This window comes from Polypterus senegalus, chromosome 3 (assembly GCF_016835505.1).
Source record: "Polypterus senegalus isolate Bchr_013 chromosome 3, ASM1683550v1, whole genome shotgun sequence".
Classification (NCBI taxonomy): Eukaryota; Metazoa; Chordata; class Cladistia; order Polypteriformes; family Polypteridae; genus Polypterus; species Polypterus senegalus.
Genome location: NC_053156.1, coordinates 153599930 through 153624883, shown reverse-complemented (window position 1 = coordinate 153624883; position 24954 = coordinate 153599930). Strand labels below are relative to the sequence as shown.

The following is a 24954-nucleotide window of genomic DNA, read 5'->3' as shown; positions in this document are numbered from 1 at the left end:
TCAAACTGCAACTGTTATTGATCAGAAGTGTTACATGATGTGTAACTCTCATTATTTTCTACTTAAATTATCAAAACTCCCCCAACCACTCCAAAAACAAAATTCAGAAATCATTGTAATTTAATTGACAGACTCTGAAAGTGTCTTCTTTTTCTCCATCATGGCCATAGTCAGCAATTAGTGCAGCCCCTCCATCTTCAGAAATCCTGCTGGTCAGTCTCTGCACCAAAATCCCAGCCTCGGGGCACACTTCTATGTGCATCCTTCCTTCATCAGTCTAAAAAGGTGAAAGCAATGATTCAGTCTTGTTAAAAGTGAATGTAAACTTGACTGGGTAATGCAGTTTTCTATCTAAGCAATGCATTTGTGATTTATGGTCCTGTCAATTCTACTTACTTTCTCAAAGTGCTGACACAATAAACCAGAAATGAGAGCAATCTCACTGAATACTATTTCCTGATTTCAAGTTCCAGTTTATAAATCTAATGTTAGCTTTAGTTTCAGCTAATATGCTTGTTACTTATCTGTGCCTCACAGTTGGATTTGAGAATTGAGGTTTCAGAATTTTATTCATTGTTGACATTGTTGATGGTTGGATAATGGATGGATGGATTATACAGTCTACCAAAACTGACTGTGCTGTCACCATCATGCAAAGTCCAGGAGCAGAACCCAGGCTTATATGCAATTGCTTGGTTCTTAAAGCTCATCTACTAGGCAGTATGCAGCCAGCCATCTTGGATGGTAAAGATTGTCTCAAGGATCAGGGTACAATTATGTACCGAATTTTGTGTCTGCTGCTAAAGTATACTGAAAGCAAAGGTAATGGAGGCAGGCAGGGGCAGCCTGAGCCAGACACGCATTATGGCATAACTGATGCACATTGAGAGTTTTTGCAGTACACATCAGCTTACCTCCCTGGGCAATAACATGCAATGCTAAAAACTGAATACTTAAGAGTTAATGATGTTCAGGGCTAGGTAGAGTTAGGTCTACAAACTACCATTAAGATCAAAACACATGGAAGGTCAGTTTTGCCAGTAAAATAAAAAAGAGAAAGCTAGGTGACCCCAACTATTGTTTCAGAGAGGACTGAACAGCACATGCAGTAGAATCTTGACATAACCTACAAAATAAAACAATAAAGATCAATGCTGTATTGAGGATGCAAGGCATTACTATTTACAGGGAGAAACTGAGTTTAGCCATTTTTTTTCTTGTTACAAGTGCATATCGACACATTGCTACACTAAATCTGTTCTGATGTAAATGTATGGAAAACTTACTTTCACAGATTATTCATGACAGTAAAAGTAAAAACAAACACACAATATTAGTGATAAACAAAAACATACAGTGGGTATGGAAAGTATTCAGACCCCCTTCAATTTTTCACTCTTTGTTATATTGCAGCCATTTGCTAAAATCATTTAAATAATTTTTTTTCCTCATTAATGTACACACAGCACCCCATATTGACAGACAAAAAAAAAGAATTTTTGAAATTGTTGCATATTTATTAAAAAAGAAAAACTGAAATATCACATGGTCCTAAGTATTAACGAAGATCTATGGGTTCTTACAAAACAAATGTTCTATTGGAGTAACATGAATTGTTAAATTTATCCAAATCCCCTACTCTTAAATATGGAATAAACTAAAACTTTTATGTTGAGTTAATATTTAGTAGGTTGTCAGATACTTATTATCATGCACCATTTGAATATTTGCATGTGGCAAATTTTCAGAAATTTTATTTTTGTGCTACATAGATGCTTTGAAATGTACAAAAGGCGAGATATATGGGAAAAGATGTCTTCAAAGCAAGTACAGTAAATGTAATCTGCCATCTTTGCAGTACTGAAATAGTTTCACTGTGCTCAAAACTAAAGTGAGGAATTCAAGAAAAGAAAAGATACAGTGAGTTATGCTTTCCACATAAAATAGTCAAGCCTCCTTTTCAATTCCATCCCTAATTGCTGTCCACATGGAGTTTGCATATTCAACTTATGTCTGTATGGGTTCTATGTTGTTCCATAATGCTAGTGGGCAGGTGATGCAGCAGCTACTGTATCAGTGGAGTCTGGCCCTTTATGGAGAGACATCAGGAACCACCAAGTCTCCCTGAAAGCACAGTTATCGGTGGCATGACAGGAGGAAAAGATGGAATCAAGTTGGAGAGAACAAGCAAAAAGCCAATACAAAGTCATTTAAGGAGACAGTGCAAATGCCTTGCCTCAGAAGAATGAGACTGTGCTCCTCATGTAATGGAATGGGCCGATGAAAATCTGTTAAGAATGCTCTGCTACTTAAGGGCTTCTGAGGAGTTAAGGGTGGAGGCACTACAGGCTGTTAGGGCAAGTGGCAATGAAGAACTGACCCTGACTTCTAAAGTGATTCCAGGAGGAGTTTAAAGTCTCCTCAAGTCTGAGAGCTAATTGAATCAAGAAGAATATAGAAGCAAAGGTTCGCTGGATGGGAGGGGGACTCAAAAGTTGAAAATGAAGGATAAGGTAGTACTTTATTGGTGAGCCACTCCAGCTGGTAGAAGGGGTTTGAAGAAAGTAAGCCAAGTGAGGCAGCAGACCTTTCATTTAATTGAATTTGGTTTTCCTTTTTAAGTTGTTTCCTTCTTATTCATCCCTCCTTTGTGTATTTAATTGCCAAAACAAGCACAGTCTTCACATTTATAGCTCCCTTGACATCGTTCTTGGTGTGGAAATATGCCATAAGGGCACTTCAACCTGGTATAACAAACAATTGACGGTGATACAGTTGAGTTCATTCTTCATAATAAACTGGTCAAACAAAGCAAGTGTCAGTCTGACATGGATAATACTTTTGGTGATCTTCTCCATGTCTGTGCAAAAGGATAAGATGCTTCAGAGAGAACTGGCAAAAGTGAATGCTTTGAACCTGCCTTCAATTATAACTATGATGATGATGTTTTAAGTCCTATTTAAACAATTAAAAATCTAATATATTAAAGCAAATGGATCATTCATGACAAGTAAATCCTTTTTCCCCAATATAAATATACATTTTTACTGAATAATTACAATCCCAAAATACCCTTCCATAACAATTAAACACCAAGGTTGTTAAGGTGAGTATCTGAGCTTTTTCATTAACAATGTACAAAATTATAGCTTTATAAATTACATTTCTGTCCAAACGTTTGCCTAAATTTGTGAGATTTCCCTATTAAATGACATTCACATATGGTAAGGTCTGCATAATGAATCCAGCCTGCATGTTTTGCATTTCTGCAGACCTTAGTCATAATTTACGGAAATAAATTAAAATACAAAAAGCTGTAAGCAGCTCTGAAAAATGGAACATGCAGCCAAATGAATCATGGATTACTGATTATGAATATGGTACAGCTTACAAAATTACAAAAGAGAAGATGGAAAAATAACAAATTTTTGCCGTTTTCAAACTTCTACGGTGCCACCACATTATATTGCCACATATTATTATTTCTTCCATAAAACTGCTTTATGAAAGTGCCTAATTATTAAATATATGCTTACATATAACATACCAAAATGCACAGCAGTTTAAAAAAACATATTGATATGGGTGGAAACTTGCAGATTTTGCATAAATGTTATAAAGTTTTTCTTCTTGCAAAGAAACATAGCCACCTGGAATAAATTACTAAGCAGTGTTTTGGAGAGCAGGACTTTAGGGACATTTAAAACTTGGCATCTACTTTCTAGAATGTAGATGAACAGGATGGACTAGCCTGTTGGGCTAAACAGCCTGCTCTCATCACAACTGTTCTGTTCAATTTTTTTTCTGTAATTTCCACTGTGATCACTGTTAATAAGAATTATTCATTTTCTTGTAAACACTAGCAGAATGTAACACCTAAAACTGTAACAATATTTGAGCAAGTAAGAGGGAACCAATGTTGCTTATTTATGTGACTGGACTCTCCCACAGTACACTGAGATAGGCCAAAGCTTACCATATGCTGAAGAAACTGATGTGGCTTTTGTTCTTAGTTAGGTATTTAATGTATCAATTGCTTCAGTTTTTGAATCACAAAAAAATAAACACCCTATCTCAAGAATAAGCTCACAGACCAACTAGAGTGACAGTAAATATGTATCTTCCTAAAGTGATAGTGTTCTGTTATAGCACCCCATCATAGCATGCACTTTACCACATCTTAATATTTTCATTTGTTTACAGTGGCAAGTGGCATCATTATGACCATTGCACTGACATTTCTGTGGCCTTTTGGTATGCCAGAGAGGAAATAACATATTCTGGGGTGAACTTTGATCATATATCACAGAAACACATTTAAACAATATCTTACAAGGATTTTGTTCACACTTCTGTATCCAGATAAACTAAACCTTACCACATCAATTCTTCTACTAAGCAAAGACAATGCTATGTTGGTGTGATGCCCCTCAACCTTTTTGTCTTCTGCTGGTTAACCAACTAGAGATCCAGTTTTGTAGGTTATCTTTGAGCCTACAGTTTCAGAATTAATCTTTGGTCTGGGACTGTATCAAATGCTTTTTGAAAGTCTGACCTTCCTTTCATAAACCCATACTGGCTGCTATTTAGAATATCATTTTCATTTACCTAATTTTCAAATTTATTTATTATTATAGGTTCCATAACTTTGCATGCCACAGAAGTAAGACTAATTAGTCTGTAATTACATGGATCCACTTTGTATCCCTTTTTGAAGACTGGACTTATACTTGCAACTTTCCAGTCCTCGAGTACATCTCCATTCTAAAGTGACTGCTAAAGTATGCCTAATAAGGGTTTACAGATGAAACCTTTCACTTATTTCAATACAATTGGTAAGATCCCGTCAGGCCTAGGGGTTTTGTTAGTCTTCAATACTGTACACTGAGGGCTTGAAGTACATCTGACTCTTCTATTTTAAAATCTATGAACTCAGAGTTTGTTTTTACTTCTGCATGAGGCATTCCACTTGTTTCTTCCTTTATAAAATACTTGGGTGAAATATTTGTTCAGTTTATTTGCTATTTCCTTCTCATTTTCAATGATTTTACCATTTGTGTCCCTAAAGTTTCTTAAATTCTCTTTTATCATTTTTTTTTACTGCTGTAGTACTGAAAAAATTGCTTGTTGTTCATTATTGTTACTCTGTCTTTATTGTTTGAAAAGATGAGATCTAGACAGGTGTCACCACGTGTTGGGCTTAAGACAAACTGGGTGAAAAAACAGTCATTTGCTATCTGCAGCATTTCAGTTTCCTCTTTCTTATATACAGTAGGGGCTTTCCAATCAGTGTTTGGGAAGTTAAAATCACCCATGACTACTACAACTGCTTTGTTGCACATATATCTTATTTAATTAAATAATATGTTATTATCTAAAATATCAGAATTAGGCAAACTCCAATAACCACATATCTGCCTTTCTTCCTTACTAGCTTAACCCACAGTGATTCGGACATGTTTCCTTCTTCCACCTTGAAAATGTGGGCCTGAATGATATTTTTCACATAAAGCATCACACCCCCTCCTTTAACTTCCCTGTTTATCTCTCCTGAAGCATGTGTAGCCACTAATTATATTCCTCCCCATCACTTAGCCATGACTCTCTAATTCCTACAATATCATAGTCCCAAGTCAAAACTGTTGCCTCTAGTTAATGCATTTTATTTCTAATACTTCATGCATTAAGAGTAAACATTTTAAATGAGAAAATATTACGTTTTTTACTTTCTTAAAGTATGCACAAACAAACATGTACTTTTATTTCTAAAGTTGCTCTATAACTGGATAAAACTGGCATTAATAATATGTTTTTTCTTCACATCCTTCTATATAAAAGCGGTCGGGATTGTCCTTCCGTCCCGTGAGTGCTATGCAGGTGTGGAGTTTCACACACGCCCCGTCCATTTTGCAATGCACGATTTGATTTGTAGTTTCATTTTTTTCAGGTAAAAGATGATTTTCTACTCCAGACTGTGTGATATCTTCTTCTTCTTTCTTACTATATAAAAGCAGTCGGGATTGCCCTTCGGTCCCGCGAGTGGAAAGCATAGCGGTATTCCGCTTATCACAGACTTACTACTTGCAGCTTGCGGTACGAAGTGACATGATGTGAGCAGAGTTTTGATGCTCCCATCGTTCTCTTGCTTTTGTGTGTGATGCGCTGGAAAAATAGACAAAATTATGTCTCTGGAAATAATTAATGTTGATGGAGTACAAATGCCTCACTGCGTAGTAAATATCAGGGGGGTTCAAAAGGGCGACCTCAATATAGAAAAAAAGTTTAACTTTCATCACAAAAATAATAGAAACTACGAGTACTAATGTAATACTGCTCAAATGCAATATAACCAAATTAATGAGTTTGTATAAAATATCAAATTGATCTACATATTGAATTGCCTTAAGAAGTGGTCAACTTAAAAGTCGGTCGCCTTAAAAGGTGGGTTAGCCTAGTTTTGTCATAAAACAGAAGGGACACTTTTCTATTTTAAGTTAAACAGAACTGAATAAGCAGCTTAGAAAAAGAATGAATATATGGGCTATTTCAATAAAACACACAATGCTCATAATCTAGTACTGAATTTCAAGCCTGTAAATATAAACACTATATTCATGTTGTCTCTCTCTATATATATATATATATTTTTTTTTTAAAATCATCATTTTCGACCCTGACAAACTTTGCCTTAGCAGTCGTGTACATTAGAACTATTCCAGCTCCATCACTGAAAAACTGCATATATTCACTTTTAAAAGGCAACTGATGTCTGTATCCTTTCATTTATTTCCAGATGTTTTCTTTTAATGCTAGTTATACAGCTTTGTTTTGGCTTAATGAGAACTTATTCTTCATGCAGAGACTATGGCAGTTCCAGATGCACAAAATGTTATTTTTTTAAATCAGAAAAGAAAAAATAAGTAGAAAAGGAAGAAAGATGAAACTATTGACCAGCTTAGTAAGTGACTCACTGGTTAAAACAAAAACTAAAAGCTTCAGATGCCAACAAGACTGAACTTGAGAAGTTCTAGACTAAATTACTATATTATAATGATTAGAGCGAAATATAATTCTGTGTCAGGACTAAAGTTTTCACGTATATACTCCAAGTAAGACGACATGGACTATAAACAATATTGTGGTGTCTCCCAATAAACATGTGCTCAGCTCTAGCTCTTTCAGTCTACTACATGAATACTACATAATATGGTCTAGAATAAAAAGAAGATAATGACAATTTTTATTTTTGTTTCGAATACTCAGACATTGAAAATGTTTAAATATAATCTAAATTTGAATTCCCATGTGATAATCCTAGTTCAAGGAAACTGGGTTTCAATACATTTATATCCGCATGAGGGGAAATCAAACTGAAGGTATGTGGCATCCTGGACATTCCTATTCAAGACATCCATTATCTGGACAAATATTTTAGTTTTTCATTTATGTTAATTAGGTTCTACTTCGTTTTTGATGTATTTGAACAAATCTGTATCCTAATAGTTCTATATTTAGTGAGTGGTAAAATGTGTTCTTGCATTTTGCCTTGAGAGTTGACATGGCACTCTGTGTCTGCTTTTGGGGAGAAGCACTGTGCAACAACAAAGTAATCTGTACTATTGTGTTGTATTTCTCAGATGCCAATGATAGACGGGCCATCTATCTTTGTAAAAAGGAGTACATGTGTTCTTTTTTGGTTTATCCCATTTTCTGATATCCAATGCATGCCCAACCTACCTCAAATGAGGTCTTCTTTGCCATTTTTTTTCCCATAAGGATTTTTTGGTAATTTTTTTTTTTTGTTTTCTTAAGGAGTTAAGGCTGGGAGGTTGTCAAAAAGGGTCTGTTAAAACTCATTGAGACATTCTTTGTGTGATTTTGGGCTATACACTAAATAAAATTGTTATTCAAAAAAAGGGTGTAAGCGTGTGTCCTGCTGTTTGTGCAGACAGCTAAAACCAAATGTCTTTACAATGACTGATAAGACTTTTCACCAGTCAGCACCCTTTTTCTCTTTGGAAATCCACCTTTTCCATATACAATTTGTTACTTATGGCTGGTACATGGTTTAATTTATTTTTGATGTTTGCAAAACTGGGAAGAGTACTTAGGGTAAGCCGTATAGTGAAGCCATTAGCAAATTTAAGTATTAAAGGAGTAAAATCAGCTGGATAAAAGTAATTGTATAGTAAGTGGTATCATTCCATCCCTAGTTAAAAACTTACATGTTAATTTTAATATAATTAAAATGTGTGATTAAAGAGGAAAAATTTGATTTGATGAATTCCAGAAAAAATAATATCATTTAAAAATAGTAACACTAAGACAAAATGATAAATTCATTACTGTCCTTTAACCAAAGATGTAAAGATTTCAAAAGTTATGTTTACATTTTAAAGTTACCTCCCCAGAAATCATTTTTGTTAAGTATAAGTACATTTAAAATGAAGAAAAAAAAACTGAGCAACTGATATACTGTACTGTACTTAAAAACTGAGCGAAAAGCATGGTAATATTTTTTTTCAGTTATATGTATAAGTCACTCACTTTTTAGGTTTCTGCATTGTAAAGCAAATATAGTTTCTTAATAAAATAGAGTGACACAGAAAAACAGGAACTTTTGAAAAACCCAATAGAAACAGAAGAAATCCAACAAAAAAATGTTATTGACAGCAATTGAACCACTACAACTTGCCTTTTAAGAGACAGTAATCCAAATTATCAATGTCTGAAAATTAAGTCCTGTAGATGGCATCCTCCTGTACGTATGCATTGTTCCAATCTGCTGTTGAGATTCCCCATTGATCGCTGCAACATCTCAGCTGGGATACCATGAATTTCGTCTTGAATTCTTTGTTTCAATTCATTCAGCGTCCCTGGCGAGTTGTGTAGACCCGACTCTTAAGGTAGCCCCACACGAAAAAATCACAAACTGACAAATCCGGTGATCTTGAGGGCCAGGGAATGTCACCAAATCTTGAGATGACACAGTTACCGAACAATCCTCACACAGCTACCATTGATTGCTTGTAATTGATTACTAAATTACTAAATGGCGAGATTGTTTACAGCTCAAGGTCACTGTTCCGCAGTGCTGCCACTACGCATTTCAAAAGTTCCAGTTTTTCTGTGTCACCCTGTATATTTAATAAGACTTTTAATAAAATAGAATTGTTTTTATGTTGAATGCAAGATAGAAATATGCATTTTTTTAAACTTCAATTCTGTTAAATTTGTACTTTATGTATCTATCAGAGATTTATAACCATTTTAATATGTTACACATGAGGTCAGTTTTGGCTGTCTACATGATAGCATTTATTCAATAAGCTCACAGTTTTATGTGCAAGAGAATTGAAGAACATTTTACATGCTGGAATAAAAGCTAGATTTACCTTTCTACCAAACAACACCTTAAAAAAATGAATCCAAAAAAAAATTAGAAATACAGTTTTCACCTTTAAAAAAAACGATGAAGCCAGAGTTGCAGATGGAGCTAAAACAAAGCGGAGTTTATCCTCCTGCTCAGTATCAATGTCAACAAGCACTTCTCGCCATCCTTTATCTGTTTTCTAACAATAAATGAGAAATCACGTATTAGCAGTTGCCAGCCTTTATCTGTTTTCTATCAACAAATGAGAAACCATGTATTAGCAATTAGTAAATCTAAATCTATAGACACAGAAGAAAGCTAAAATGAAAAAGTCAATTCACAAAATTAGCAACATAAAAATATACAGGATTTCTGATGCATTATTCACCGCAGTATTTATTTAATAATAATAATACATTTTATTTATTTGTAGGCACCTTTCTAAACACTCAAGGACACCGAACAATAGATAAAACACAGATTATAAACAAAACTAAAATACAAAAATTAAAATCAGACAGAGCAATTGTAATCAAAGAGAAAAAGCAGTCTTAAACAAATGAGTTTTAAGTTTAGATTTGAAAAGTGAAAATTATTCAATATTTCTAAGCTCAAATGGTAGTGAGTTCCAGAGCTGGAGAGCAGAGCAACTGAATGCTCTACTCCCCATAGTGGTAAGACGGACGAAGGGGACAGTCAAGTGGATGGAGGAAGAGGATCTAAGGCTACAGGTCCTATAACAGCAACAACATTTATTTATATAGCACATTTTCATACAAACAATGTGGCACCCTCTTATGCTGCCAAAAATTCTGAAACTTTTAGAGCATATTTGAACTATGACTATGAACAAGAACAAAAGAATATTTTTTATGGTCTGCAGTAAGGCATTCATTACTGCAATGCATTAAGTTCAAACACAAATAATAAATATTTCCATAATACTAGTGTGGATGGAAATCGCATACAAATGTCATACTGTAAAATATTCTGTTTTGAAAGAGAAGTCATTCATCTGTCTTGTACTATATGTCTGTTTACGCAAGGTAGGAATGTTCAAGTCAAATTCTATTTAAAAATCCCTTGTGCACAAGTGGGAAATCGATGTAATGGTCAATAGACAGAGGAAAAAAAGAGAGGTATCTTTTGTTCCATAATACACTTACACTTATGTTCTGTCCACCTGTACTTCTTGTTTAGGTTAAGCCTTACAGTTCAATGCATAACTCTGCTCATTATTTCCAGTTTCTAATCTTTCTTTATGTTCCCCATTAAATATCCAATCATTCTCTTTACTGTGACTCACTTGCTTCTAGGCTGTGGAATGGCCTTCTTCTTAAACGCGGAGCTTAAGCTTTGTAGCATTACAGTTATTTTAACCTTATTCATGTATTGTCCAGTTGATTATAGGTTCCTTTTCGGCTGTCACATGCCTTTGTTACCTGTCAACCTACACTTCTTGTACTTTACGATATATGTATTAATTTTTCAGGTACATTTATTTAAAAAGAATAATCCAGTGTCCAGCATTTAACCTTTGTGCCCTGTTGATGTCTGTATGACATCTGTGCGTTCTGTACAGATTTTTCCTCAAGGTATTCAAGTTTTCATACCACATTTGAAAGACCTGCGTGCTAGGTTAGTTGTAGATTCTAAAGTATAATCCGCGCCAGTTTGCATGTGTGCATGAGTAGGCCTTGTGATGGACTGGCTCCACATGTAGGGTTAGTTCCTGGTTTGCATTCAGTGTTAGAAGAATATATTCTCTCTCTGTGTGCCCTTATAATGGAAGAAGCGGTTTCAGAAAATGAATGGAGATCCACATCATAAGTACAATCAACTGCAGTGCTGTACTATGAAATTAAAAAAATATACTTACCTGGAATTTATGAATAGGTAGGGCATCAAAAAATTCATGTGCAAGGAAAACACTGAATTCTAAAGAAAAAAAACATGCAGGTTGCTTTTAAAACAACATGTAACAATACATTATGTGGTTGCTTTGACTTATTTTTTAGCTGTTTACAATACAGTGATTTACTGAGCTGGATTTAGTGCACAAATAAGCAGCATTATTATACATTTTACAGCAAACTGGAAATCTTTAAATTGTAATTATTAGAACAGTTTCTTTAGAGAAGGTCAATATTTATAAGTAAAGCTCTATTTAAAGGATTTAATTCTAAAAAATGGCTATTGTTGTACAGTATAATTCACAATTTATTGCTCTAGATATTCTCAACAGACTTATAAACAATATCTATATAAATTCAGTTAACTCTTACACAATAAATGGTAATGTTTTTAATTTAACTCACTGGGAAAATCGTATTATCGCCTTTACAATACTAAATAAGACATTACAAATAAAACTAATAAACTATACATGAGCAATATACTTAGTGGCCACATTAATTATTCATTACTCATTTCATGGACAGGATGGTGAAACAAGTGTGGTACAGCAATTTCAACTGCAATGTGTTCTGAAAATGTTGAATAATAATGGTGGTAAATATCTTCATCAAATGACCTATTCCTTCTCATCCCACAAATGCTTATCTGCCTTGAAAAAGCCACTACTTGTTTTACGCTGTTTTCTTGAAACCATTCCAGAACATTGCCAGTCCTTTAGCATGAAGTATTATTTCACCTGAAAAAGCACTTGCAGAAAGGTATACTGTCAAGATGGAATATACCTTATCAATGCTCATATATTTTGTGCCATTCAAAACAGAGCTATCATGTGTAATATAAAAAAAAAAGAGTTTTCTTTGACATGTCCCCAACTTACATGAAAAATTTGGGAGTTGGTGGCAGGATTGGCACTCCAGCCACCATAAAAAAAAAAAAAAACACCACACTGTTCCAGTGGGTTGCTGAAGTGTTACTCACTGCACTCAGGCCCCAGTCTAGGTGGTTCGTTGTGTGGTGGGTGTGGCAATATGCTATCAGCACATGCACCCAACCTCTCTCTAATCTTCCCATTTGCTTCATTTAGCATATTAAACCTGGTAATTTGTTTTAAATTTTTTTGTCCTTTGTATGTGTTTTTTTTAGATAGCTACAGCCTCACCACCTTTATGTTCACCAGCAGGCTGACAGGAGTGAACTTGGTTGGGCTTTTCTGCTGTTTTCCCCTGTCTTTGACCAAGTATGATGAATTGTTTTATCTGATTGGTCTCTTTCAACTCCAGTGTCATACTCATCAACTGGATGACTGACTGTCATTTGTTGATTCTATTACATAAGGTATGTTAGCCTTTGTTAGTACCTTTCATGCGTGATACATTTCCAACCACTGGATTTTAATTGGGAGAAAGCATGGGGGTATGGAGGGGTAGCACATTCTTAACCCAGCCTTGAAACTGTAATGTCTATGTTTGTGAAAAATTTGGGTGTACCTAAAAAAAGAAAAGGGTCATTCAATGTATATAAATTAGAAATGCATAAATTCAAATAATTCTCAATATATTGTACCTCTAGGCACATCTTCCAAACTTCTGTGCCAGTACACTGGGAGTCCCAAAGATGTGATTCCTTGGCGATATATAGCAACATTTTCGCCAACTATCAAATTTTCTTTTCCAGTCAACTTTTCAGCCTGCAGATTTGAAAGTACTGGACTCACCTCGATCAAATGTACCGAGACCAGTGTCTTTCCCAGTACGGATGTAAGCTGACCAAACACCTTAGAAGAATAAATATCATTAAACAAATTATGAATTATTAAAACTGGACATTTGTTAAATATATGATTTAAAGGCTTGTTCATTTTGTGCCACCCAAGATTCCTTCCAGTTTTACAGCTTCCCAAATAATGATTCAGTCTGAACTTGTGAAATCATTAATACTGTTAATAAGTGAATACAAGGGTAGATTTAAAAAAAATGCTTTTTGTTTTCTTTAAAAGGGTTACAGTAGAAAACAAAGAGAGTCGAGCAACTGCCTTACTAACACCAAAGTGGAACCCAAAGATATTTAATTATACATGCTATGGAGAAACCCTCCAAAACACAGTGAGCACTCATAATTATCTCAAAACTAACTGTGTTAACCGGCTTTGCATGGGAAATTCCATAAGGCAGTGTGCCTCAGTTATACTGCCATCAGTTAATTGGATTTATCCAAAGTACTACGTAACTAAGTACTTTTCTGTATACAAAATTTGTAGTTTTTTTTACCAAAAGCTAATATTATCGGCAGGCAGTGTGGTTGTCATGGTTAAGGTTTTGGACTTGGGACTTCAAAACTTGAGATTATGGGGTCAGATCCTGCTATTGATGGTGTATTACCAAGAGCACATCACTTCATCTGCCTGTGCTGCAATTGTAAAAACAAAAGAAATGTAACCAACTGCATCTGAAATGTTGTAAGCAGTCTTGGATAAAGGTATCAGTCAAATAATAAATAATAATAACATTATTGGGTCACTGGGACTGCTTACTCATGAACATGCTATATACATTTGCACATGATTAAAACATTCCTGCATTAGATACATTTCTGCTTTTGCTAATTGTCACTGCAAAACAAAAAACACAGGAAAGTATTCTTTTGAATGGAAACAGGTAATCAGTAGAAATAATGTGAAATTTGAGTATAAAGTATTGGCCTTGTTAGATGTTTACTGATGATTTTCACTTTTGTACGTTATTCTCTTTGTGTTTTTCATCAGTTGTACATTTAAGCTTGTATTTTTTTGCCATAGCCGTTGGCAGACAATAAAGTTCTAACACATTGCATTTTACTATTACAAAGAGCAATGAAGTTTATAGGCTGCACATTTAGGTGGCTCATGTAATGAATTGATTGCTTTTAGTTTTGCAATTGTTTTCTTTAGTGCTTTAATTGGAAGAAACTTCATTACCATGTTTTGGAGGCTTCTTAATTGATTTGTTTAAAGTCTGCAGATGCAAATATATATGCAAATAATTTCAGAGAGTAATAGACAGAGGAATGGCATTCCCATTCAGAGTAAGCAGACATGCATTTCAAAGTACACTGATGGTATGTATATTACAAAGGACGAGCTTATGCACAACCTGTTAACTTTAAACTTATGCCACCTATCCCCTTTGTCTTGAGTCTGAGGGTGTCCTTTCTGCCTCTACTTTTCTCTTCCTGATTTTCTACTTCTGGAGAAGCAACACCTACACTCACAGTCACAGCCTCTTTATAGCACTTGTTAACCATTCAGCTTCATTGAAATTTCTCTTTTTTATTTCACACCTCACTGTACATACGAAATGAAATTACTTCTGTTTTTTTCCTGTCTAGAATAGTTGTACATCCACCATATTAGCTAATGCAACTGTTAATCGCTTCTGTTATGTCCTTTACTTGTATAAAGCCCACTTTCAGTGCTGCACTGAGCATACTGTTTAAATTAACATAATATTAATAAAAAAGACAAAAAAAAAACATTTCGGCAAATTTTCTTATTTATATAACATCACCAAATTTCTGTCACATCAGTCAAAGCATTTTTGAGATTTTGGGGAAAAACAAATATTATAACATGGTAATCTGTAGAGATGAACTGTCTACATAAACAGATACCTGCAAAAATATAATTTCAAAATATTTGTTTATGTGTATATATGTGTGGAGGCTGCATGTTATGTATATTGTTTTATGAGTGTCTTTTGTTGGCATTATATTTGTCAATTATTCTTGAAAGGCAAACAACTTTATTAAAGAACTCAGACATGAAGCAAAAATGTACTTTAAATCCTCTGACCTCCACAAACAGTTACACTCTCTGCATTTGGACCCTTGTAAAGATAAATTAACCAAGTTTACAACAGCCAGCCAAAGCTCAATATTAACAGAAGCAATGTTGTCACAGTTTAACACACTACTCTAAGTATTGTATGTGGACATGTACAATCCAGTTAACACTGCACCTTTCTGACTTAGATGAGAATAGATAAGCATAGTTTTTTTGGTATAATAAATCAGATATTTGAGCAATGAAATATATTAACATCACAAAGAAAAATAGATATTAATAATAATAATAGATATTAATAATAATCTGAATGAAGGCAGACGTTTATTAACCACATGTGGTACTGTATTCACAATATTCTACAGTATATTTCAGTTTATTACAGTGGCATTCATGTTAAATAGTCAGTGAAAACAGTAGTCAGTGCCATTTATATAAGGGATAATTAGAAGCTGCACTGCATCTGAAAAAGTAAACATTAAAGTAAAAACTTACACGCAGCACATCACTGGCGAGAGATCCACTCCCAGGACCAAATTCCACTATCTGAAATACTTCTGGTTTTCCAGCTGCCATCCACTCACTTACACACCAAATTCCAAGCATCTATGATAGAGTTATATGTTTATTAGTCATTCCCAACTAGCTTGATTAAATATATCATTAACTAATGAATGGCGATAAGTTATTCTGCACCAAGAAGAATTTAGGTGAAATTATGCTAACATATTTGCAATTACTATGACATGGTGTAGCGATGCACTCCAGTAACTCATGAAAACATTCTCAAAGTTGTTTAATCCAATTCAACAGCAATAAGCACAAGACAGGAATCAGCCTTGAACTGGGTGCCAGTCTATCACAGGGCCCACACATGCTCACAACCATACAGGACTCCTTTGCAATCATCAATTATTCTAACATGAAAGTTTTTGGGGAAGTGGGAGGAAAAAGTCTCAAACAAATGGAGAAACAAATTTAAACCCTAAAAGTTGGATTGGTGTGGCAGCAGTGCTACCATTACATCACCATGCTGCTCAATAATGTATACTTTATAATTTCAAGTAAAGAAAAAATAACTGCACATATTTTTTCACTCACTACACATGCATCATAACAACAATGTATATAATCTTAACTTCACTGTTTTATTGTGCAAGGCAGTTAAGACAGCAATACAGAGAAAACTGAAGGCTGTTCACAAAAAAAAATATTGTTTTTGTATATATATCATATTAAAAAAAAGTTTTCCATCATGTCCACGTTATTCAGTTTTGACTATTCCCCTCCACACTGGTCGCCCAATCATTACTCCTACTGCGCACATCGTGTCTCCATACCACCCCATGACTCTCTCACTGCTAACTCGCCCTTCATCGCAGAAGGTTATAATACCAAGGCAGAAAAGAAAGTTATCTATTCAAGAACGTCGAATTTTAGATCGCAATGGAAAAAAAATGGCAAGAGCTGATAATGAAAGACAACAAATAAAATGAACAAAAAACAGCTGCATATAATACAAATCACGAACAAAGAGAATCATCCCATGAACGAAAAAGAGAAAATATTCCAAACAATATGCAAACAAAAATGCCAAAAAGCAACATTTATAGAATGTAAGTTAGAGGATAAAGTAATTCATAATATTGTTTTGCGTTAATGTAATTGAATTTTATTATTTACTTTTTATTAAGTTCTATTACGTTTCTCTTTTTTACTTCCATTTTTACTTTTTTAGTTTTAGTTTTTAATACGTTTTATTATTCATTGGTATTTAAAATAGACAGTTATAGTGAAATACTCAAGTAACCGATTTTCTATCTATAATAATAGCGCACCGCATATTCTTCTATATAAATCTCTTTAAATAGAATCCCATTCTCTAACAGATGAGCGCCCCAACTCCCTTCGAGTGGCTTGGCCGCGATTATGCCCAGTGCCAAGTCGGAACAGGTACATTACTTTTAATAAATGCTATTGTTGACCGACTGTAACCAAGTGCTCTGCCAATGAATGATGGAGTTTCACCTCTCTCTGACCTTTTTTATTATTTCTACTTTATTTTCAATGGTGATGGTTTTTCTCTTCTTTACTGTATCACCAGCACTTGCATCAGATTTGTGTTTCAGAGACATTCTTGAAAGGTGAAGACAAAAGGTTAAGATAAGCTGTTCTGAACATTACTATACACGCTATCACAGCAGGAAGGCACCAGTCGTCAGCACGTCTGATGTACTGACAAAAGACAACTTCCTGCTATGTGCATAACAGTACAAGCAGGCTTGCTATTGAGAATGACTGGGAGCGGTGTGGGGGGTCAGGGTTTGGGGGGATGGGGTTCATCACTCACCCACCACACAGTCACCTCCACTACAGTATGCTGCCTGCAGCATCCGCCCACTAAGAACGAACACGGTGCGGCCAAAGGCGGGTAGTTAATCACCCACCACCTTTCAACAGGCAGCCAGCCAAGGCACACTACAATGCTACCCTCCGCCACCCCGTTCACCCTTATTGGCCTCCGTTCAGCCACAACCGGGTCACTGCTTGCAGCATTACCAGCTGCCCACCAAGAACGAACAGGGCAGCTGTGTGTGCTGGGCGGGCAGTGAAACGCCCCCCTCCTCTTCATCCAGCCTGCGTCCAGTCAGGAGCAGTAGCTGCGGCGACGTACTGGGCGGGCAGCGAACCATCGATAGCTGTGGCCCCGGTGACTATGAACCACGGGTCACCACTTGCCACCAGGAGTTGCCCGAGGGACACTACACTGCGCGAGCAGCGAAATCACCCCCCTCCAGCCACCGCTTGCAACGTCCCCAGGCTGAAGATGACGGAGCGGCAATTACTGAGGCACATGCGTCTCAGCAGCATCCCCGTTCGTAAGTCGTAGGTCGGATGTCTGTAACCTGGGGACTACCTGTATATATATATATATATATATATATATGTGTGTGTATATATATATATATATATATATATATATATATATATGTGTGTGTATATATATATATATATATATATATATATATATATATATATATAATATATATATATATATATATATATATATGACATACTCACTCACTCACTCACTCACTCACTCACTCACTCACTCACTCACTCATCACTAATTCTCCAACTTCCCGTGTAGGTAGAAGGCTGAAATTTGGCAGGCTTATTCCTTACAGCTTACTTACAAAAGTTGGGCAGGTTTCATTTCGAAATTCTACGCGTAAGGGTCATAACTGGAACCTATTTTTCTACATATAATGTAATGGAGTTGAGTTGAGATGGCGTGGGGCGGAGTTTCGTGTGACATCATCACGCCTCCTACGTAAGTACGTAGAGAACAAGGAAGAACTCCAAACAGCGATGAGCACAAAACGCCATTTCACAATTGAGAAGGCAGAAAAACATTATGAAGCAAATGATGCATACAAGCATATTCATAAGTACAGCTACTGCGAAACAAAGCACGGCGTGAACCGTAAGTTTATATTAAATTAAGTTCATAGACAGGCTGCCACTAGCGTTTGTAATTTAGTGCCTGCCCATATAAGGCCGTCCATCAGCGGCAATCCAATACAAACACTGCCGGTAAATATTCACGTGTGAAGGACTGTGCTTATGCAGAGGAAGATGAGATGGTCAGGGTGGTGTTTGGCACAAACTCATTGAAACTGCGAGAGAAACTTTTAAGTGCCGGGTCTTAGCTGACATTACACGAGATGGCACCAGCACAGCTGGGAACCTTCGATGCAAGAACACCAAGCGGCTCACGTGAACTGACGCAGTGCACAGACAAAAAGCAACAGTTCCAAAGAGTGCTGAACAAAAGCCGAATTACACAATTGAGAAGGCAGCAAAAAATATGAAGCGCCTGATACATACAATCATATTCATAAGTGCAGCTACTGCGGAAACAAAGCACACGGTGGAAAAAGTGAATGTCCTGCTAAAGGAAGACAGTGTAAAAAAACCCATGCATGCAGTTTGTCACATCTCAGATAAAGAGGAAGACGAGCTGTTTATTGATGCAGTAAGGAACTAATCGATGAATGAAACCTCTTATCTTTACAACGATTGACAAACACGGAATGTAACTTGAACACAACACATCCTACAAATACGACCCTGATTGAAACAAATAATGATAATCAAATCCTTGATGACAGCAACATTCAATAACACTCACAAAACAATTACTGTATATTGACAATCATGTTACGTTATTTTTAAAATGTTCCCTTTTTCATAACTTCTACTTCTCCACTGCGATACGGGTATATATATAAATGTATATATATACCCGATCTACAATACATACTCTAGCATAGACAAGCCACACGCTGTGGCTAATTGTAGAGTCTTCGCCTCTAATGCGACATTCGAGGTTCGATTCGAGAGGGATGTACTGACTATGTACGCGCGCTACCCGATTCATTTTACCTTCGCATCTCCTTGGTTTGGGACGTATGAAAAAATATTAGGTTAACGCAGAATCATGTTACGTTATTTTTAAAATTTTCCCTTTATTAGCACAAGCACAGCTGAGAAGCTTCGATGCATGTACTCCATAACGCTTAAAAATAACGCATTTAATCACACTTTCAATTCCAAGCAAACGGGAACTTTTGTCAATGCATGATTTCCTGGTACATCCATTACACTGATGCACACATCACAGCTACAAAAATGTTAGAGTCGGAATAAAGCCGCTCCTACGACTGATCATTTCGACTTCCCGAGCGAAGCCTTGATAAAAGCATGGTTTTGTGCACACTGAAAAGCAAGCAAAATTAGATGCATTACAGAAAGCGGACTTTGTGGCTCTTACTGGGGATCATTGGACTTCCGTGACCGTTAGTAATTCTAAATACATCTAATTACAAAATGTTCAATGATCACACTGTTTTAGCCTAATGTACAAAATAATTTTGGCTAATGTTACTCAGAGTTTAAAGATTAAGTTGGTCAAATTACCTTTTATGTTTCTGACTTATTTTTTAAGAAGAAAACTGCACTTTATGTTGAAATTTTGGTTATTATTATTTAAAGACAATACTATTCTGAAAATGTACTTAAAGTACTTAAACTACCACTTTATTTTTAAGTCTGCCCAATTTTAACCAGGGATGATATTTTTGTTTCTGTTTTGAATTCAAATGCAGTTTAAAGGCTTTTTTTTCAGAAATTAAAACAGCTTCAGTTTACAATATTCATGTCCATGTCTATTATTTGATTCTGTCGCCCACTAAAACACTTTTAAATTAAAAAAAAAAACATTTGCGATTTGGGGCAATTGTCAATCATGTTACGTTATTATTAAAATGTTTCCTTTTCTTTTACTCTCTCCAATCACAGGTATTTTTTATATATATATATATATATATATATATATATATATATATATATATATATATATATATATATATATATATACATATATATACAGATATATATAAATATATATATATAAATAGATAGATATGACAACAACACTCATATCAATAACAAAACAATTACATTAACAATCATCTTGCGTTATTTTTTAAATGTTTGCTTTTCTTTTTCATAACTTCTTTAACACACTACTTCACCGCTGCGAAGCGCGGGTATTCTGCTAGTATACTAATAAAAGGCAAAGCCCTCACTCACTAATTCTCCAACTTCCCGTGTAGGTAGAAGGCTGAAATTTGGCAGGCTCATTCCTTACAGCTTACTTACAAAAGTTGGGCAGGTTTCATTTCGAAATTCTACGCCTAATGGTCATAACTGGAAGGAATTTTTTCTCCATTAACTGTAATAGAGTTGAGCTGGAATTTCGTGTGACATCATCACGCCTCACACGTAATCACGTGACCTGACTGTCAACGCAGTGCGTAGAAAACCAGTGAGACCTCCAAAAAGCGCTTAAGAAAACATGCATTATATAATTGAGAAGGCAGCTAAACAATAAGAAGCGAGCGAGTCACGTATACTACCATATTCATGAGTGCTGCTACCTCGAAAGAAAGCAAGGTGTAAACTTAAAGTTTAAATTAAGTTCATAGACAGGCTGCCGCTGGCGTTTCACATGCCCACGGGAATGCGGGATACAAGTTTAATGAGAGGACGAGGATATAAACGAGAGTTTTGATCACTTTGTAACTAAGTTAAAATTGTAGGTGAAGGGGTGTGCTTATGCAAATTCCGAGAGACTGTGTTTGTGGGGGATTGACAGTTAAGGCGGATGGGGAGTCACGCCATCATCTCCCTCCCATTCATCTAATTTCGCTCTGAGCTGAGCTCCGCGGCTAACGCCGTCTTCCGAAGCAACTTCGTCAGACTGCCACCAAATACTCACAGAAAAATCCACAAGTTAATACACACGCTGTCTCTAGAGTTTCTCCACACTGAATCCTCCAGGCACTACTTACAAAAGGTCACATTGACAATCGTGTTACGTTATTTTTAAAATCTTTCCTTTTCTTAGCACAAGTACAGCTGAAAAGCTTCGATGCATGTGCTCCATAACGCTTAAAAATAATGCATTTAATCACATTTTGCATTACAAGCAAAGGGGAGCTTTTGTCAATGCATGATTTCCTGGTACACCGATTACATTGATCAGCGCATCCCGATTCATTTTACCCTCGCACCACCTTAGTTTGAGAAGAAGTATGAAAAATATGAGGTTAACACAGAAAAACAGATCACCAATTCAAGCTTTATGAATAATCGATTCGCCATCAATAATTGTTTTGGTAAAGCCATCCTCCTTCCATTTTATAATTTTTCCGCCACTAGCCATGATTAAATGAACGGTAAAAAGTAAGAGCAAAGCGAGGGTGACTTATTTAGGCAGGCATATATATGACAGCAACACTCATGACAATGTCAATCATTTTACGTTATTATTAAAATGTTTCCTTTTCTTTTTCATTACTTCTTTAACACACTACTTCTCCACTGCGAGGCGCGGGTATTTTGCTATATATATATATTGAATGACCTCCAAAGAGCTGAGACTTTTGATATCATGAACGTGTCTGCAAAACTGGGGTCTCCTGCCCAGCAAAAGTCGAGCAGCCAGCGCGTGCATAGCTGTGCCGCCTTTGAGACGCTGACTGCGCTTCTGCCTTAAGTCAAAGTGAGCATTTTTAATTTTTTTCATCCTCCCCCTGAGCTATAGCCCAGACAAGTGCAAACACGGGACCCCTTTTCTACACCACGGCAAAATAATATTAAGGCGATTCACACTTTCTTTTGCACGTATACGATTATGAGGTCTTCAGCTTGGATTATGAAGACACGCACAGGAGTGGTGGACTGACAGTGCCATCACAGCCGATTAATGGCGGGACGTCTCACCAGTCTACACAAGACCCACCGCGACTGTCCCCAAAAGGCGATCATAATGTCAGCGAACACATCTCTCTATACTATATAAAAGAAAAAGGCAACTTTCCTTTCTTTACACCTTTTTTCCTTTGATCCCAAACCAAAGCCTTTCTCTCTTAACACTGCAGAGGACACAAAACTAATTTTCTTTAAATGCCGGTAAGGCACATTACCAGAGGCACAAATTTGAACGCTCACATAGAAAATGTAATTTCAATGTACCTGTACTTCTTAAAACGTTAATGTTTTACTGTTTAATAACTTATAGACTATAATTTATTATTTTTCCCTTGCACTCAGTGACCAAACCTATACACACACATATAGACACATACAAACATACACACAAGTATATGTATGTGTATATATATACACACACACACAAACACACACATACATACATACATATATATAATTTGTGTGTGTGTATGTATGTATATATGATGTAGATAGGTATGTATGTATATATATTATATATATATATGTGTGTGTATATGTAGATATGTATATAGATATGTAGATATGTATATAGATATGTAGATATGATATGTATGTATGTATATATGTGTGTGTGTGTGTGTATGTGTGTGTGTGTATATATATGACAGCAGCAATCCAAGCTGTGAGAAAACAGTAAAAAGGAGGCGTGTCAGACGTCGTGGTACATTTTCTGATGCAGCTACCAAAAAACTTCGTGGCGCTGCCGCCAAATACACAAAACAATTACTTTGACAATCATGTTACATTATTTTTAAAATGTTTCCTTTTCTTTTTCATAACTTCTTTAACACATGACATCGCTAAGGCTGGTATTTTGCTATATATATATATATATCACAGCGACACTCATAACAGTGACAAAACAATTACATTGACAACCATGTTATTTTCAAAATGTTTCCTTTTCTTTCTCTTTCCTTCTTTAACACACTACTTCTCCGCTGCCAAGCGCGGGTATATATATATATATATATAGATAGATATGAGAACAACATATATATATTGTAATGGATGGCCGGCCATTTATCCCGGCCAATACCCCCAAGCCGCCAGGTGGAGCCCTCCTTGCAGCGTGGAGGTCCCCAGAAGACCAGCAGGGCATCATGGACATTGGAGTTTTATGCAAAGCCCTGCTGGATGCCGTGGGGGCCACAGGAGGGAGCTGCAGGGAGGACCGAGGGCTTCTTCGTGCCCTGTGACCCGGAGGTTCGTCACAGGAAGAGCGACGGACTTCCGGGTTGAAGAAAAGAGCTTTTACCTGACCCGGAAGTGATTGAGGATCACATGGACTGGGGATTGAGAACACTTCCGGGTCAGGGAGTATAAAAGGACTTTGGGAACTCGCAGACAATGAGCTGAGCTGGGTGGAAGGGTGGCAACGCGTCTGGGAGCTGGAGGATTGTATTATTGTGGTTTATTGTGAGTTTAATGAGAATTGTGGTGGAGAGTGTGCTTTGTGCACTGTGGCGACAAAATAAAGTCAACTTGAGGACTTTTACCTGGTGTCGTGGACAGGGGTTCAAGGGAGCGAGAGTGCCCCATATCATTCACAATATATATATATATATATATATATATATATATATGAATATATATATATATATGAGAACAACACTCATATCAATGACAAAACAATTACATTAACAACCATGTTACGTTATTTTTAAAAATTTTCCTTTTCTTTTCGTACCTTCTTTAACACACTACTTCTCCCAGCTGGCGGTATTCTAGTATATATATATATATATATATATATATATATATATATATATATATATATATATATATATATATATACACACATATATATATATATATATATATATATATATATATACATACAGTAGTACATTTTATTTCTAAATATATATACACAACTTAATTAGCCATGCTAAAGGGCAAAGAAACTTCTAAAAGACTGACACCTGGGACCTGTATAAATTTTCTTAAATTCCAAATTAAGGCGTGAAATAATGGATTGTAATTAGAATCTGTGCAATCATATTTGTTAATGATTTGTGAATCACAACTTTGCTGTTTCTTCAAAGATGCACAAAACACACAGTATAAATTTACTTTATTTCAAACTATTGCAACAAGAAGGAGATGTTAGGTGCACGCACTGATACAGTGCATTGCTGCACCCACCAAACGACAAACCAACTCAGGATCCAGATTAGGACCCGAGTGCAGCCATGCAACGGGTGACACCTCAGCACCACACTAGTTCACATGGAGTGGAACAGTGTGAGTTTTTTTTATGGTGGCTGGAGTGCCAATTCTGCCATTAACCCCCAAGATTTTCCCTGCAGGTTGGAGGGCCTACATACAGGGATGGATGCAGATTAATGTCATACCCAGGACGGAGAAATTGCAGGTTAATGGCCTTGCTCAAGGGCCCAACAGAGCAGAGTCCTTTTTGGCATTTTAAGGGATTTCAACCGGCAACCTCCCAATTTCCAGT

The 24954-nt window shown here is 36.0% G+C and overlaps 1 protein-coding gene across 2 annotated transcripts in view; it reads right to left on the bottom strand.

Annotated features, from left to right (window-relative positions):
* ndufaf7 (NADH:ubiquinone oxidoreductase complex assembly factor 7) overlaps positions 1 to 24954 on the bottom strand; it is a 53163-nt gene that overhangs the window by 10378 nt on the left and 17831 nt on the right. For both annotated transcript variants that reach the window (XM_039748096.1, XM_039748098.1), the window contains 5 exons: positions 15603 to 15713; positions 12854 to 13064; positions 11253 to 11311; positions 9459 to 9572; positions 134 to 277 (listed from right to left, as the gene is read on the bottom strand). In XM_039748096.1, coding sequence (XP_039604030.1) covers positions 134 to 277; positions 9459 to 9572; positions 11253 to 11311; positions 12854 to 13064; positions 15603 to 15713 — 639 coding nt within the window. The remainder of the gene's footprint in view (positions 1 to 133; positions 278 to 9458; positions 9573 to 11252; positions 11312 to 12853; positions 13065 to 15602; positions 15714 to 24954) is intronic.